Here is a 16,482-nt window from a genome sequence, read left to right on the forward strand (position 1 = left end):
ACTATATGTTTAATGGACAGAAACCATTACAAGACGTCTTTTTAAATAAGAGTTCCCAACAGGTTTCTGTCTCAGCCTATCCACGATCAGTCATTCACAGCCAGAGTATTTGGCTAGGGCTGTCAGCTGCTGGTTCCACTTATTTCTAAAGAGCAAAAGACTGAGGTAAAGTGGCTGCCAAATGCTGCAACAGCAAAATGTTAAAAGAAGGCATACTGTATATGTCCTTGCAGAAATCCTACTACTCCTGTACTTAACTTTAATATTTTACTCAGGTGTCAGAGACCATTATGGAATGGGCGTCTACAGTATAAGTCACAACATGAACCTTTCACTAGAGCTGTCCTAGAGTTTCAATTGAATGATTTCAGCTTTCTGCCCTGTTCCTGTCTTTTCCCCAGTATACAAACCCAGACAGGAGACAGACAGGCCTTATGGCCTAAGGTTGTCATCTGAGCTGCCAGTAAATTAGCCTCCATTGCTGGTTCTTTTTTTTTTCCCATCATGAAAGTAGAACGCCCTCACAATCTTACGTTTTATACACCAAATGGCATCTTCCTCTAAATCTATATAGGCCACAACTATTTGTTTTGGGCTGACCTTCACACTGTGTTGAGTTTCGTTCTGGCATAGAAGAAAATAGTATGGGAGTCAGGAAGGCTTTGGGAAGACAGAAAAGGCTTTGCAAAGACAGAAGAGGAAAAGCGTGTGCATGTACAGTACAGATATGTTTGTTCTACTCTTAATTCTAATCTTAATCTACTAGGAAGGGCGCAGGGTGGTCCTGACAATTCATTTGCTGGGCAGGCTTCATGTAATTAGACAAAGGACTCAAGGAATCTATAGATTTTGACAGGTCAACTTGTAAATTGTATTAGAGTGCATGTCTCTTAGTAGCACAATCACCAATACATTCCATTTCCATTCATTCCATAAGTGTACATTTCTCTTTACAATTCCAGTTGTGTTCTTTTACTGTATTTCGTCATTATATGAGCACTTTATCTCTTGGCTTTATTGTGGGTTTACAGGTCACTATAAACGTTTGAAAACAATTTGGAAGTGAACTGGGAATTGAAGTTGAAGAAGACATTGTGATTCCAGAAATTGTTGCTGTTAGAACAGACAGGCTAGTGAAATGTACAGTATCAGATCCAGACAGGGCTGACACAAAAAAGAGTGACAGGCTCACTGACAGGAGACCCAAACACCTCTTCACAGAAAACAGCCGTTGTCGTTACCTAGCAACTGTGAGTCACAGGAAAGTCAGTCACTAAAAATAACAAGGTGTTTGCAGACAAAAGGCATGAAAACGAAACAAACGGCTCTCGGGGAATCTGTGAGACCAATGCACCAAAATCAGGATTCAAATGAAGTTTTTGGCTTGACTTCTAAAATAACAATACCTACTTTGTTCAATTTGCTGGGAAACCAAACAAAAAGATTCACATTTTGCATGCAGATTTCATTAGCAGTACACACAATACTGTAGAAAGTATCTGTAAAGCAAATAATACACATAAAATTTACTACATCACTCTTGTGAGACAAAATGCATGCACAATGCCAATTGAGGAGAGCTGATCAGACAGCAGTCCACCACATTTAACTACAGTATTTGGATTTTTTTGTAAAATTAAAAACTGTTTTCAGTTAAAATGGTTTTAAGATGGGACCTTTACCTCTTCAAATCTCCCACAACAGTTTGGAGTAGGAAAATAAATCAGTCTATATTGTACTGCCATTTCAAAGTGCTGAGTGGTACAATTGTACTGACTAATACAAAGGACAATATGTGGACTGAAGATTTAAAAGTTTATGATAGTATTACTGGTAAGATGTTTTCATTGTTTTGTTTGCTTTTTGCTTCTTTAAAAAGAGTTTTTAAAGGGTAGGCTGATCTAGAAATTGCAGGTTCAAGTCTTGAACCAGCAAGCCGATTCCCGAAGCGGCTGCACACTATTGGCTGAGAGCAGCTGAGGCAATGGAGGATTCGTGAGCCAGGACTAAGTAGGATCCCAGTGACACATACAGCCCTGTGCTCTCCCAGGCACGTGCAGGCTTAATAGAGTTTACAATGGGTGTTCAGGAGGGATCACAGCAGCCGCGTTCAACTAGCCTCAACTCTCCTAAATCATAATCATTCCTGATGTCAATTCTTTAAGTTACAGTATATAACTTAAATAAGCCTCTTCTCTCTTTCGCATCTGGCTTTTGCGTCTTCTCCTCCACCCTATCTCAACCTTCGCAGCCACCCCTTAATTCACTCTCCGCTCCGTTTGGGGGATCTCGGCTCCTTGTCCTAGGAGGCTGGCCCTCAGCCAAACAGGTTAAGCCAAACCTACTGTACTACGACTCAACTACACAACAACCTTTTTCAATACACGTAGCTCTTGAATGTTTTTGTAGAACTGTGCAGTTGGTGACAGGTGTGCCTGTCCTCCAATCGGTACTGGTCTTCCTGCTTGGGGCTGTGCTTCTGGTGAGATGTTAAAAGACGAACTTCTAGAATTTGAGTGAGTCAGAGGAGTCTGTCAACACTTCCTTGTTCTTCTCTGATTTTAAATAGTATAGTTGTAGAGCAAAATAAATGCAGATTCTACATTCAAAAAAGTGCCGTTACAAACGGAAAATTACAGTGACTTAAGACTTAAAGACAGGTACAGAATTCAACACCAGATACCTGGATGAGCTGAAACTGTGGAATACAATGACAAATAGCAAATTTAAAAAATCTTGAGAGTATTGAAGGAGAAAGGTCATTTGCCTTTTTTACCTATGTAAATCCTTCATCTTGATCTGATAAGGCCCTTAAAGGAACACGTTTCATGCCAAGTGAGAAAATACTCTGAGGAAGATTGGGATTGTAGGGAAAATGAAAAGGTTGAAAGAGCAGGTGTGAGCTAATGTAACCTTATTACTCAGAGACATTAAATAACAACTTGCAGTCTTACCCTTGTTTTTCTGAAATTGGACCCACATGGAAACTTTGGAATAGAATTGGTCATATTTTTTTATATGCTGAGTGTTTGCTTAAGTTGCAGGGAGGCTAGAGCTGAAAAGACGTCCTTTGCGGTGATGCAATCCCAGAGTTATGTTGTTTTGGCCATCGTAGGTGAGCATAATGCATCCCTGGTGGTCAAGTCTGCCTAGGAGAGCAGAGGAACCCTCTGCTTAGAGAAGCCAAAAGCCATTAATGTCAATTGGCCCGCAGAACCGTCGCTCTTTAAACGGACCTGGCAGCTGAGCAACAGCAACCCCCACACAGACCTCTACGCAGACCTGATGCCAAGGTGCCATGGTGTGAATGTGCTTGGCTGCCAGGGCCAGAGGGTGAGCATTCCTGCTTTTTGCTCCTGTTATACGAACATGTGTTTCTGAGGAAGAAAGAACACAGCCTTCAGGCGTGTGTTCCCAAAGGTGGTGCTGCTCAGTGAATTAAGAATTCTCTTCTCTTACAAACACAGTTTCATTTAAGGAAAGCCCTATAAATCTTAGGATCACCATTGCAAAATAAACTCAGCCCATATGCAATTCATTTAAGAAAAAAAGAAAAAAACAGAAATTAAGCAGGTCATGCACAGGCTCTCAGCAGTATGCAAGGTAATGGGCAGGAGGCAACAGCCCCATGCTAAAGTCCTCACGTTGCAATTTGTCTACTACCTTAAAATGGTCATAAATTCTGACGTAGTTCATCATATTGTGTTTGTCTCTAGTGTCATAAAGAAATGCAATCATTCAATGTGTGTTGACTTTGCTTTGTTAATGCGATAAATTACAATAGACAAGATTCATTTATGTAGCTCAATGTGTTTCTGTGCTTATCCTTGTTGCAGGGTGAGATTCATGTACATGATGGTGAGAGTCCACACAGGACTTTCTTAAGCTACACTTTGACAAAACTGAGATTCTGTTCGCAGGCTCAGCATCAGCTTTGAAAAGGTTCAGGTTTATTGTTGAGACCTTATTATTTAAACTTACTGTACTGTAGTTAGAAACCTTGGTGTTAGCAATTAAAGTGCATGTTATAAACATCAACCTGTATAACATCTGGTTATGAACCTTGTGCTGCTGTTTTATTGTCTGATGTCAAAATATTAGCACATCCCTTTATTTAATCAAAATTAGAATACTATTATACTTTCCTTACAGGCTTCAATATGCCCAGAATCTTGCAACTCACATACTATTACATATTCTGCATCAGCACATTACACCTATCCTCTGTAAATTGCACTTGCTCTCTGTGAAAATTAGAGAAGAGATATTTTTTCCTTACAGTACATACTGTATAATGCAATGAATGTTCTCCAAACTGTTTTAAGAACTTATTGTTTTGAGATCTGCTGATTCAGGCTTCTTTACTTTCTTGAAGACCAGGCTCCACACAATGGATGATAAGAGCCTTGTCTTATGCAGCATTCTATCTATGGGATTACTTTTCTTCCTTCCTTCTTCTTGCCTTTTTGTCTCCCTGCCTTGTCTTTTGCACAAACTCGTCAACACCTTTAAGTTCATGCTCCAGCTCCCTCCCGGCTGGTCTCCTGGCCATGCTATCCACACTGTCAAATGAATTTGTGGACTCCCTGTTTTTCTTTTTTTAAAAAATTTTGCTCATGTTACTCCGGTTCCTCTAATGGTTCTTTGTAGTTCCATACTGTATACCTGTTTCAAAATACTGTGCTTGCCTACCAGTGTTTTAACCCTGCTGACCCAGTAAAGTCTCTACTCCTTTGTTTCTCCACATACTGTACTCCACCTTAACCACACTCACTATTCCTCTACACAATCTCTCCACCTCCAGTGCCCATTCATTCTTGTTCCTCATTATGCAGAGCTGGAATGAACTATTCATGGAAATTGTTTAGCCCTTGACCTCCTTTGGCATATCTTCAAGATTCCTCTATTTAGACAGCACCTGTGATCTCTCGCTTTCACACTTTCTCACACTTTCTTTAGCACTAACCTCTTTCTTTACTGGATTCAGTAATTCCTTACCTAAATGCTGTTTACCAAATGAAGAACAATGTTTGCTCTGCTCTATACTGTTCTTCTAACATATGCCTACCTCACTGTTTGTCATTTATAATTTTTACATATTTCTTTTTTTCTTTACACGGTATATTGTTGCAAATGTTGTAGGTTGCCCTTGATAAGGGCATCTGCTATGCTAATAAACATGAATACTAATAATTTCTCACTGCCTAAATTCATGAGACTCTGCTGATGTCCACATTTTTTCTCATTTTACTTTTGCCTTCTGTTCTATATTATATGTATGCTATTGTACGGGACTTCGGGCACTTAGAAAACTACATAAATAAAAATGTATTATTATTAGAAATGCCTTGAAGAAATATTTCTAGTACAGAGATCAGTCAAATACTGAAAGGTGTCTCTTTCTTTTAAGAGCAATCTTCATATAAAAGATCCTAACACAGCACAGCATGCGCTTTGGTTGTTTCTATCATAAATTCTGTTAATTTGCCGGCAATATACAGTATACATGTATATGTCCTATATTCTACATTCATCATATATTCTTATATTCATCTGTTTTGTGTTCAGTAAAAATAATTGTATAATATAATCATACTCGACAGAAAAAAATGTATGCAAACACAATTCACTAATAGTCTAATCAATTAATAAACATATTAATTGTTGTGTGGCAATTTATAAATTAAAGACCCTTTTGGCTGCCTCTAGAGGCAGATTGGCTGTAATTGCAACCTCTTCTTAGGTGAGCCTACAACTGGAGAATACTGTATGTAGAAATCCAAGGCATTACACTCAAGCTACTAGTGCACTGCTTTAAATAGATTCTGTCTAGGGATTTACTTGCAGACCTGTACACTCTGATGTATTCCGAATAGCATATGTGAAAATGAAATCATCAGTGGATTGTGTAAACAAACTAGAAAACAACATATAGAGTAGGTGATGACATTTTTTGTTATTATTAACCAAGCTGTTTGACCTTTGCGAGATCCCTGCATGCAAATTTGACTGTGTAAAGGACAAATATTACATCACCATAGTAGGTAGTGGAAAATGCTGAGTTAGTACGTTTTATGCAGAACATATCAGAAAGAAGGGATAAGTGCAAATCCTCATTACCATTTAACAAAATAATCACCAAATGCAATTCAATTCAATTTATTCTTAAGTAAATTCTTTACAAAAGTGAAATTCACACTTTTAACGTTTTAAAATATTTCTCCCTGCAAAGGCTGAAACAAAACTCTCTTAAACTTTCACAGTAGCACTGGCTGTAGCTCACATTAAGATAAACAGCTTAGGTTATATTAAATGAAAACACTTTTACTGAGCAAGAAATCACCTGCAAAGAAGATTTCAACCATTTTACTTAAGAGCTTGACAATCTCTGGCGCTGTCAGCTGAACTCAACATGCTTGCCTTTTTAGCTTAGTAGAAAAATAATTCATTCTTCCTGAAACAGTTTTGCAGAAGATGTCAGGCAGGTATTCATGCTGTGCGATCAATGTTAAATTTGTCATAAATTAATTAAAAAAATAAAAAGTGTTCAATAGCAATGCGCTTGTTATGAGAAACATTAATTAGATTATAGTCTCTGAAGAAGAAAGTTCAGGTTTTGCAAATTGTCAATTCATGACTGTTATGAAATGAAATGGAGAAAAAGAAAGCAAAGCAGAAAGAGAAAGGCTAGTAAGAACAGGGACTTGGAGATTCTTTACCTCAGTTTGGAATCCCTCCACCAAAATGGCCACCAGCAAGTTGAACAGAACGTAGTTCCCAAAGGTCATGAGAGCGATGAAGTAAAGGGCAGCCCAGGGAGAAGTAGAAGCCATTCCATTGTACAGCACCTTGTTCCAGTCCTCCTGAGTGAGGATCTGCACCCAACACACGACCATCAGGGACAACACTCACAACAGACATCTTAACCAGAAACCCAAGATAAACTGGCTGTACCATGTGCATAATTTGGGATATGTCTGTGATCTGGGGTCGGGTACTCTGTAAAAATCAAATACTGTATGTAAAAATGAGTTTTCTCTATGATATATTCATACTTAACCTCTTTATGCTTTACAAACCTTATGCAACCATGCACTGATTGTATATTGATCTTAAATATTTCGTAATAGAAGAGTCTTCATGTTATTTAAGAAATACTAGTAACTAATAACCATAAAGAAATATACTTATTAATGAGATTTGTAGCACCGCCAAGTGTAAACATTTTAAAAACCTGTCATACTTTACAAATCTGGGATGTGGCAAAAGGATTAGTGGTCAGACAAGAGAAAATTGGACTTTCTGTCTAAATGCAAACAGTTACATACTGTATTTTGCAAACCCAACAAAGCTCATCCCTCAGCCAACACAATAACTGCAGTCAAGCAGTTCTGCTTCTTATTAACAACTTGGAAACCTTGTCAGCACTGATGGGAACATAGATGGAGCAAAGTACTGGCAAGTCTTAGGAGACAACCTGGTTCAAACCCAAAGCAGTAGGCCAAAGCTACAGTACATTGAGTAGCTTACAAATAAAGTAATGTGTCTGAGCGGGCAAGTCAAAGTTCTGACTTGGATCCTATTGAGAATCTGTAAAAGACTTTTACAAAATGGGATGCCATAACATCTTGTCTCAGCAGGAGTCCGTATTCTTTTGCAAGGCACTGTAAATACATACATCATACTGTAGTATTTTACGTAAGTGTACATCCCCTTTATATATACTTATGTGTAATATACTGTATGTAAATGTGCATACTTACAGTATGTGTTTGCTATTTAAACATACTGACATATTAGTGAAAAGACTCATCTACCTCAAAAATATTGTAAAACACCAACACGTCTGTTAAAAAGACAAAATTGTAAAATTTAAGGCAGGTTTTATTTACTACAATAACACACCTGACAGATTCTGAATATAAAAAACTGAACACAAAATGGATAGGACAGAGTTACTTTTCATCTTACAACTTTAGGCCATACCAGGTGTAGCAATTAATAAAGACCGATATAAATCCCATGACAAACTCTTGAAGTCAAAAACCACTTAAGAATAAGCCAATGATATTAAGATGGCCATGTCCAGAGTATCAAAGGGATACATCTTTTACAATAAAATATTACATGATTCTCAAGTTGCTCAATCAGTAAACATGCTAGTCCAAATGAAAGTTGATTCCTATGATTACTGGTTTGACCCTGGGTCATGTCAGTAGCTGACAGCCACTTGGCTGAAAACCACTTGGACTCCCCAAGTGGTTTTACTCAGTCAGTTAAGGTAGGTGTGGGGTGGGATCGGTTGGCCAGGGCTCCTTCTTTTCTCATCAACACAGAAAAATACTAAGGAGGACGAAAAAAGACGGAAACCGATCTCGGAAAAAGAATTTAATTAGCACAAATCTTAAAATGATAGAACTTAAAATGGCAAATGCCCTTCACACTCTGATCAGGAAGAAATTATAAAAGTAAAAATAGACTTATAGTTCCCAAATAAACAAAATGCTTAATTGCAAAGCTAAAAGGCAAGTTTCTTGCCTGTACTTCTTTCAAAAGGACACATATTGTATACGGAGATAGAGCAGACAGAATATCCAAAATCCCAGTTATCAAAGAATTACCAGGGCATGTACAATAACATTGGGTACAACAATCACAGGAATATTTTTAAAACCTATTACTCCACTCAAAACACTATAAAACATCTTTAAAAACATCTTCAAAAAGGAAGAATTTCAAAGACTAGAGACCAAGCAAATTACCAATATTTTCTCCTTCGCCTATTGTATAAGATTTTATAATAAGATATAAGAATATATGCAAAGATCTCTTCAGCATGCAAAACGGACAGATCCAGACAAATCTTCAGATATTTTTGGTCACTGTCGTTTTTTCTTTTTTTCTACAACTATTAGGTTCCATTTTTCTCATCCTGACAAAACAGGTTTTTCCAAAGACTGATATTCATCCAACAATGCAAAGAATGTACAGTATTTAATCTAATTCATATATCTAGAATACTCTCACAATGTGTAAGCAGAAAAAAAACACAGGTGTTTTCTGTTCATAGGTCTTAATCATTCCGAGTTCAGTACATAAGACCAGTTACAAAATAAGAAGGAGCTATTTAGCCCATTTTGGTCTTTTAAAAGTAGACTCTTTATTGCTTTCATAAACACACTGTATGGTTCAAGTACAGTGACAAATAGACTTAATAAACAGGCCCTTAGTCTACACAGGTTACTTATTATTCTACTATATTTTTAAACATGTACCTCCTACTATTCATCACATAGTATAATAAAGATTCCAGACAGGATTCATTTTCTAGGATTTTGATGAGTTACAAGAGTTGTACATACTGAATATTTTTAATTGTTCAAATTAACTTCTTGATTCGAAACCCTAATGATCAAGCTGAGTATTTATACATCATGGAGTCTGAATGTCAGCAGAGCTTGCACATAAGTTAAACAAACATATTCGTCCCCTTAAGCCAGTCCTTGGTAGAAGCAGCTTTGCCAGCCATATCTACTGCCTTCCACTATACAGTAGATACAGTAGGTGTTTCCCAGCTTTGCACATTGGGATGTGCCCATTCTTCCTGGCACAATTGTTCCAATTCTGATAGATTAATTAGGGATAATTGATTAACTCCAATTATCAATGCCTTGTCATAAGTTTTCTATTGGAAATGATGACTTTGACTCTTACTCTCATTTTTTAAACCAATTTTATGTGGCTTTCAGACTTGAGCTTCAGTTCATTGTCCTCCTAAAATATGAATTATGGAGGACAGTGTGTTTTGAGATGTTAGATTCCTGGGTAGGAAAACTCAGGCAGGTTTTCCTCTAGGATTAGCCTGTTTCTTGCACCATCCATTTTTCCAACACATTGCGTCTGAGATGCAGGCTGGCCAGATGTGAAATCAAGGTTTCTGCAGCTATAGTGTGTTTGAGATGCAGGATGATGAGACGCAATTAAGAAGCTATGTTATAGCTCTGGGTTTTATGCTTTCAAAAAGAAATGGAAATAGTGAGAGAGAGTGAAAGATTTGGAACTTGTGTTGTGAGTTAGTGTGAGAAAACAAAAACTGTGAGGTACAGTATATAATGTGAAAAGTCAAGAGAAATAATTGAATAGTGAGCTGGTGAGAGACAGAGATCTTGTACAAACAGACCCCCAAAGAGCTCACCCAGTGGGGTGGAGCATGTATCTATTACACAAAACAAAGCCCTTTACACTTATTTCAGCTCTAACTACACATCTGCAGTAATAGTCACGCTCTAGAAAGCTAGGCAGCTAAACTCTGTACCTCCATCAACCAAAAGTCTCCCTTTCGCTCCAGCTTTCTAAATCAAAACTCTCAGAATCCAAAATTAAACTCTCAAAAACTCTTCCAAAACTCAAACTTCACAAGCTCGTCCTTTGCTCACTTGCTTTCTCTGTTCCTTCTCCCACTGGCACTATGCACTACAGCGGATCTGCCATCGAAAGTAGCGTCTGAAGTGCTTCCATTTTCGAGATACAGCACCTTAGTTTTTTGGGGAGTCACAAGACTCTTGTCACTTTTGTAGGGGAACTGAGTAACATCACACCCCAAAAGAAGAAGGCACTATATCTCGGGAACAAAATCAGCACAAATGGAGCACAAACAAAAAGGGGTGGGCTTCACTGTTTGTGGTGTTTCTAGGGGGATTTCAGAAGAGAGAGCACCATGAGCGAAACACCTCATTTAATAAACAAAGAAACCAGATTTTTTCCAAGTCATCTAAACACTGAAAGCCTATTGTACTCTTAAACAAAAGCACTTGTTGTCTTATATTGTCTGAAATGCCAATATTCTAAGTGTGAAATCCACAGACTAAAACACATATTTCATTATTTAGGGATGCTTTGTTTGGAACAGGATTAATTGGCTCCCCTTCATTTACCATCTGTTTTTAAAGAGTGATTTAATCCTGGACAGGATCCATACAGTATTTAATAAAACACAGGTGCACTCTTTTCCCTTTCACCATGATTTTTGTCTTGACTTCAGGTAGAATTCGGTATTTTAAATGTACTGTATGTAAAAGGCAGGCCTATGGTAACCACTGTAACTGTATTCTGAATACTGTATCTGTAAATAATAAATGAGAAACATTGTACAGTATGTGGTGTAATTGTATTTTTTGTAACAGATATCTGTTGTATGAAATATGTTGCCTAGTTATTATTATATTACTAAACTGTGCCAGAGAAGCCAAGAACACGCATGCTGTGTAACATTCAGTATATTCTGACAATAGGGGGTATAATTATTGCTAATTTTTATAATTTGCTTACATAGCAATCTGGTCTCAGGGCTTGATTTTTATATGCAATTTTACTCTTTATTTTATAATGTTAACACCTCCCTCTTTATACACAAGTATATGTTCTTGTATTATGCTCAGATTAAGATCCGTCTCTTTGTGTTTTGTATTTAATTTCAGTTTTTATTTAGTGTTATTCTCTGTTAAGGAAATCTTTACACTAAATGAAGAATAAAACAGATAGTGTGAATTGTGTGGTTTCTTAACAGTGCAGATTCTGTCCAGTACAAGTGCTACGGTTTTTCAGCCAGCAAATGGGATCCAGTTCTGGACTACTGCCACACTCCTACCTAACTCATCAACATCACATTTACACATTAAATGTGTAACACAAGGCATACAGTAAGAAGTATTAAGTCTAGGGTCAAGTGCAGCCTAATCTTTAAGTAAGAAAAATCACATCTAGTGTAAGAATAGCATGGGTACTAAAGGTGAAAATTAACATGACTAGAGAAATCCTAGGAGACTACCTTACAAATCAGGGAAGCAAAACAATGCAAAGAAATGTTATTTCCTTTCAACCTTAGACTTAAAAAAATACTTGTGAAACCACATTCACTTTTTAAAATGACAGTGTTAAGATCCATGACATCTGAATTGGTTGAAACAAAAAAAACAGCTGTGGTTAATTATTGTTCATTTCTCACCTGGAACACAGTGACTATAGCCCAAAGAAGAGAGTCAAAGTTCTTGCGGTCTGGAAGGGTGTCGCCATCTTTTTCTGAACCAAATTTACAGCCAAACAGGTGCATTCCCAGAATACTGTGTGGAGAGAATGAAACACCTCAGGAGACTTTGAATGACAAAGACACATGGTGTTTTTAGGCACAGAGGTTAATTTCAACACAAAATTACATTTGATCTTAAGATTTGTAAAAGGTTGTGTCCACGTCTCTTCACTTTCTTAGGCTGCATATCTCAAATTTTCAGAACAAAGAGTCCAGTGCATGTTTCACTAGTCATTGTGGTCTCTATTTTAAAATGAGGCTGCATAAGCTGAAAGCCGTATCATAGTGGCGGCTACACATAAAAAGTAGATGAAAAGAGTCCCAGTCTATTTGGTCTGAAACCTCTTGGGATTAAAAACAATTTATTAAGACAAGGTACTGTAATATTATTAATACAATATAATCTATCAGCCCTAATATGACAACGTTGCATCAAAGACATGTATAAATGATTATAACTAAGAGCATATGGACCTGAGGAATTTTGCAAAGAGCAGGTGGCCAGTCTTGCTCATTTAGGTAAATGAGTGAACCTTATATCTAATTGAGCTGTTTCTTCAAAGATCCCTCAACCATCTGGCTGGGAAGCATTTTTCATACACAACTCTTCCTACTGACTGTGAAATAGTTCCAATGTTTGACCCTATCTAATCCCATTAGAATCTTATATATGTGGATAAAATACAGCTGAATCAAATCTTCTTTCAGTCTCCTTTGATCTAAACTAGAATGATTTATTTCTGTCATTACAGAATATGAGAATGTTCTGTGAATGCTTTTTATGGTATTGTGATCAAAACATTACATATTCTTCCATTTTTAAATATTACATAAGTATTCACTCCATTTAATATTTTTGCCATCTTTGCAAAGTTGATTAACCTTTGTCAAGATGTTGACCATCATTTCCATAACTTTATCACTGACCTGGCATAAGTAAGAATGATTCATTTAGAGCTTCCTCTTTTAGTTTTGTCCAACATTTGTTTATGAACATGTGGTTTACCAATTGGTGTTCTCCAATCTGAGGGTATTGCTCCTTTTGTCAGTGAGGCTGGGGGGGGTCTATGAATAACAACTCTCATTTTCTTGAGGGGGACTTGTAAAGCATCATCAAATAGTTTTAAGTTTTAGTTTTAAGCTTTTCCACCCTTTAAGAATATCATGGTTGTTACTGTATATCAAAATAACACATTACTAATGGAGCTCCTTCTAAAACATGGGACATATTACATCTTCTCTTGAAAAAAATAATAAACTGCTATCAATTGTTATAGATTCTCATTTGTCTCAGATTATTTCCACTTTACTGTTCTTGTTGTATGTTTGAAAAATATGCATTATCTTTGCCTTTTTGTTACAATATTATTTTCTCTCTTCCTTCCTGAAATCTCTGACAATTCTAATGTATTCTGATCAGCTATACCTGTAGCTTTATATACTATTTTTATATGTTTGAATGTGGGCCTTTTTGTACAATCTGAAGAGCACTCTCTTCACAATACTGTATATTTGGTACATACAGTACCTTCCTGATCGCACCATACAGTAACTACTGTAAACAGTATGCACACATCCCTGCAGTACATGGTCTATTGCTTGCTATCTATAGAATGAGCCCTTAGATTGTTAACCCATGTAGACTCTCAACAACACCCTATTGTCACAGTTCTATAGCTTTCCATTTTATTGTACACACTGTAGACATATACCAACTTCTCCAATGTTGCATGTCTTTATGAAAAAAAAACTATTCTATTTATATTTAAATCTTTAACCATCCCTGAGCCATATTTCATTTTAAGTTTATTCTCATCATGTCATAACCACATGTTAAGCCAGTAGCCCTGTTTTTATTTCTTATTCTTCTTCATTGAGTTATAAACATTTCAGAATGGATGAATTGGTTGGTTTATGTTTGCTTTTTTTCTGTGTTGCCTTGTGCCCTCCTGATATCCCACCAGAACTGGGTGCTGTGAGCTTCCTCACCTTCTCAGTTCTCTAGTTTAAATATGCTTGCTTATTCTACACAAACATTTTCCCAATACATCATTGTCCTTATTGAGGTACTGTATAACACCTGGCTCTTCCTGTTTGTTCCAGAGAAACCTTCATTGCCTTATAAACATAAACCCTTCTTCTCTACTTTTACTGTACCTGTATATTTCCTGCTGCTACCCTGGGCTGCGCATGGCACCAGTGGAGAAGTCTACACCTGGATGTGTCCAACAGACATCACACAAACTTCTCCACAGATGTTCTGCTTGATAAATTCTAAGTTTTCTAAGCTAAATAATTAAATTTGTCTACCTATAACAATATATCTATGGATCAACTACACATTAACCTTCAAATAATGCTGACACAACAATCTTGATGCCGGTATCATTGAAATAATAGATGCCATTGCATGATAGTTCAAGCTGTGTTGCATTTTTATTGCACTACAGGGAAGGATTTTGTACTGACTACTGTGAACCAGCACTGCCTTGCTGTATAGGAACTAAAGTTTAACCTACTGTACATACCTCAAAACCCAACCAAGCAGACACCCATTTTGCTTAATGTTCAGGCTGCCTCAATCTCTTGTAACATTAGAATTGTAGTCACACCTGTTTGAGGATAGTGTGGGGGCGTCATAGAGACCAGCCACTGTACAGTACATTACTGACAGGAAAATTAAAAAGGAGACTTTGATTTTGATTTCCAAGGTCTTTTTTCAAGATACTGCATATATACTGTACACTTTGAATAATATTACTTAATTATTAATGTTTTAATATGTATTCATCATTTGATATCACTTTAGCTTAGGTGCTGCAGATTCTGTTTCAATTCTTTACAACCCATAACAGATTAACCACAGGTTTTACAGGATATATGAATTGTCATTTGCATTTCTAAAGTGTTATCTTCCAGTTTGTTATTTTGCCTCTGCAGATATGGTCAGTGAATGTTTAATGTTACTTTAATATTACTGGTCAAGGACTGAGCAACTGATGAGTGGCAAGTGTCCTTTATCTCTTTTTACAGGAAGGACCCAGAGCAGGAAAAGCTATGGCTATGTGTGAACCTCCAGGCCAATGGCAGAAAATGGGAGACTCTTTTACCTGAAGATGAAGATGAAAAGCATGAGCAGCATGCAGAACGTGGCCACGTTGTCCATGGTCTTCATCAGGACCACAAGCTGCCTCTGCAGGGCTGGCATGAAACGCACCAGCTTCAGAACCCTCATGAGCCGGAAGGTCCTCAGCACAGACAAACCGCCTCCCTGCTGGCCAACAATCTCCCACACACTGCCAGGACAAAAGAGGCATGGATCCACTCTTTACACACACTAGACCTCTGTAACAGGGCACTGCACACTGCATTGTATTCATAAGTGCTACACATAGCCTGTCTTGAACAAGCATGATGTAATTACATTAATGTAATACCTTTCACCCATCTCTTTTAGTAGCTCTTTGGTTCACTGTGCCCAGCAGAGGTGATTTGGGTGGCCACAACATCATTTCTGAGCTGTGGTTAGCTCAATCTGTCATATCATATCTTTAACCAGATTTGCTCAAAGAGATAATAAAACAGACATAAACACCATAGGTTTAATGTAAAGCTATAGTACTCAGAGATCAAACAACTTTCTTCCCCACAGTACATCTCTATTAGAGCACTTATCTTTATAGATTGGCCGGTATGTATGAAAAGAAAGTTTAATATCAAGTAGAACAAAATATGGATAAGTGAAAAGCTCTTTCAAGTAAGCCTTTATTTTTAGTCTTCCAATAAATGCATAAACATTTCTTACAGGAGGATGTCAATTGCACTATAGTCCCAGCAATAAAGCCCCTGTATCTATTACCCATTCAGCCAGGGGTGCTTAGTTATACAATTGATAACTGTCTTGTATGGTATGTGCAGTTATAGCTTTTTTTTCTCAGCTTATTTACCATATTAACTAATTGCTTAAACAAAAAGAAATCACATTTCACTTTTAATCTGATTTGCAGGAGATTACATTTTAAAATATAGCTGCATATTAATTGTCTTTTGTTTGTACCTCTGTGAAGTAATTATTCTGTATATGTAATGAAGTTGGTCAAATCAATCAGCTAAAAAGCCAATAAGAATTATTTCCTTGGTTTATAAAATGAACTCTAGGAAATGTTGCTCATGTGTATTTAACTCACCTGATGACCACAATAATGCCATCAAAGATGTTGTAGGGGTTCTTAATGTAACCAAAAGGTCCGTAGACAAGTACTTTGAGGAGCATCTCCAGAGCAAAAAGGCTAGTGAACACAATGTTGCTGATCTCCAGAGCATTGGTCAATTCATCCGGCTGGGAAAGAAAGAGAAAACACAAGAAATGGATGGTGGAAGATGAGAGTAGGGATAGC

The 16,482-nt window shown here is 37.2% G+C and overlaps 1 protein-coding gene across 1 annotated transcript in view; it reads right to left on the reverse strand.

Annotated features, from left to right (window-relative positions):
* cacna1g (calcium voltage-gated channel subunit alpha1 G) overlaps positions 1-16,482 on the reverse strand; it is a 210,905-nt gene that overhangs the window by 111,687 nt on the left and 82,736 nt on the right. Inside the window, exons 9-12 of the mRNA XM_088927056.1 lie at positions 16,273-16,424; positions 15,196-15,381; positions 12,005-12,119; positions 6,720-6,875 (exon numbers count right to left, since the gene is read on the reverse strand). Coding sequence (XP_088783182.1) covers positions 6,720-6,875; positions 12,005-12,119; positions 15,196-15,381; positions 16,273-16,424 — 609 coding nt within the window. The remainder of the gene's footprint in view (positions 1-6,719; positions 6,876-12,004; positions 12,120-15,195; positions 15,382-16,272; positions 16,425-16,482) is intronic.

This window comes from Atractosteus spatula, chromosome 11 (genome assembly GCF_055471065.1).
Source record: "Atractosteus spatula isolate fAtrSpa1 chromosome 11, fAtrSpa1.hap1, whole genome shotgun sequence".
NCBI lineage: Eukaryota > Metazoa > Chordata > Actinopteri > Semionotiformes > Lepisosteidae > Atractosteus > Atractosteus spatula.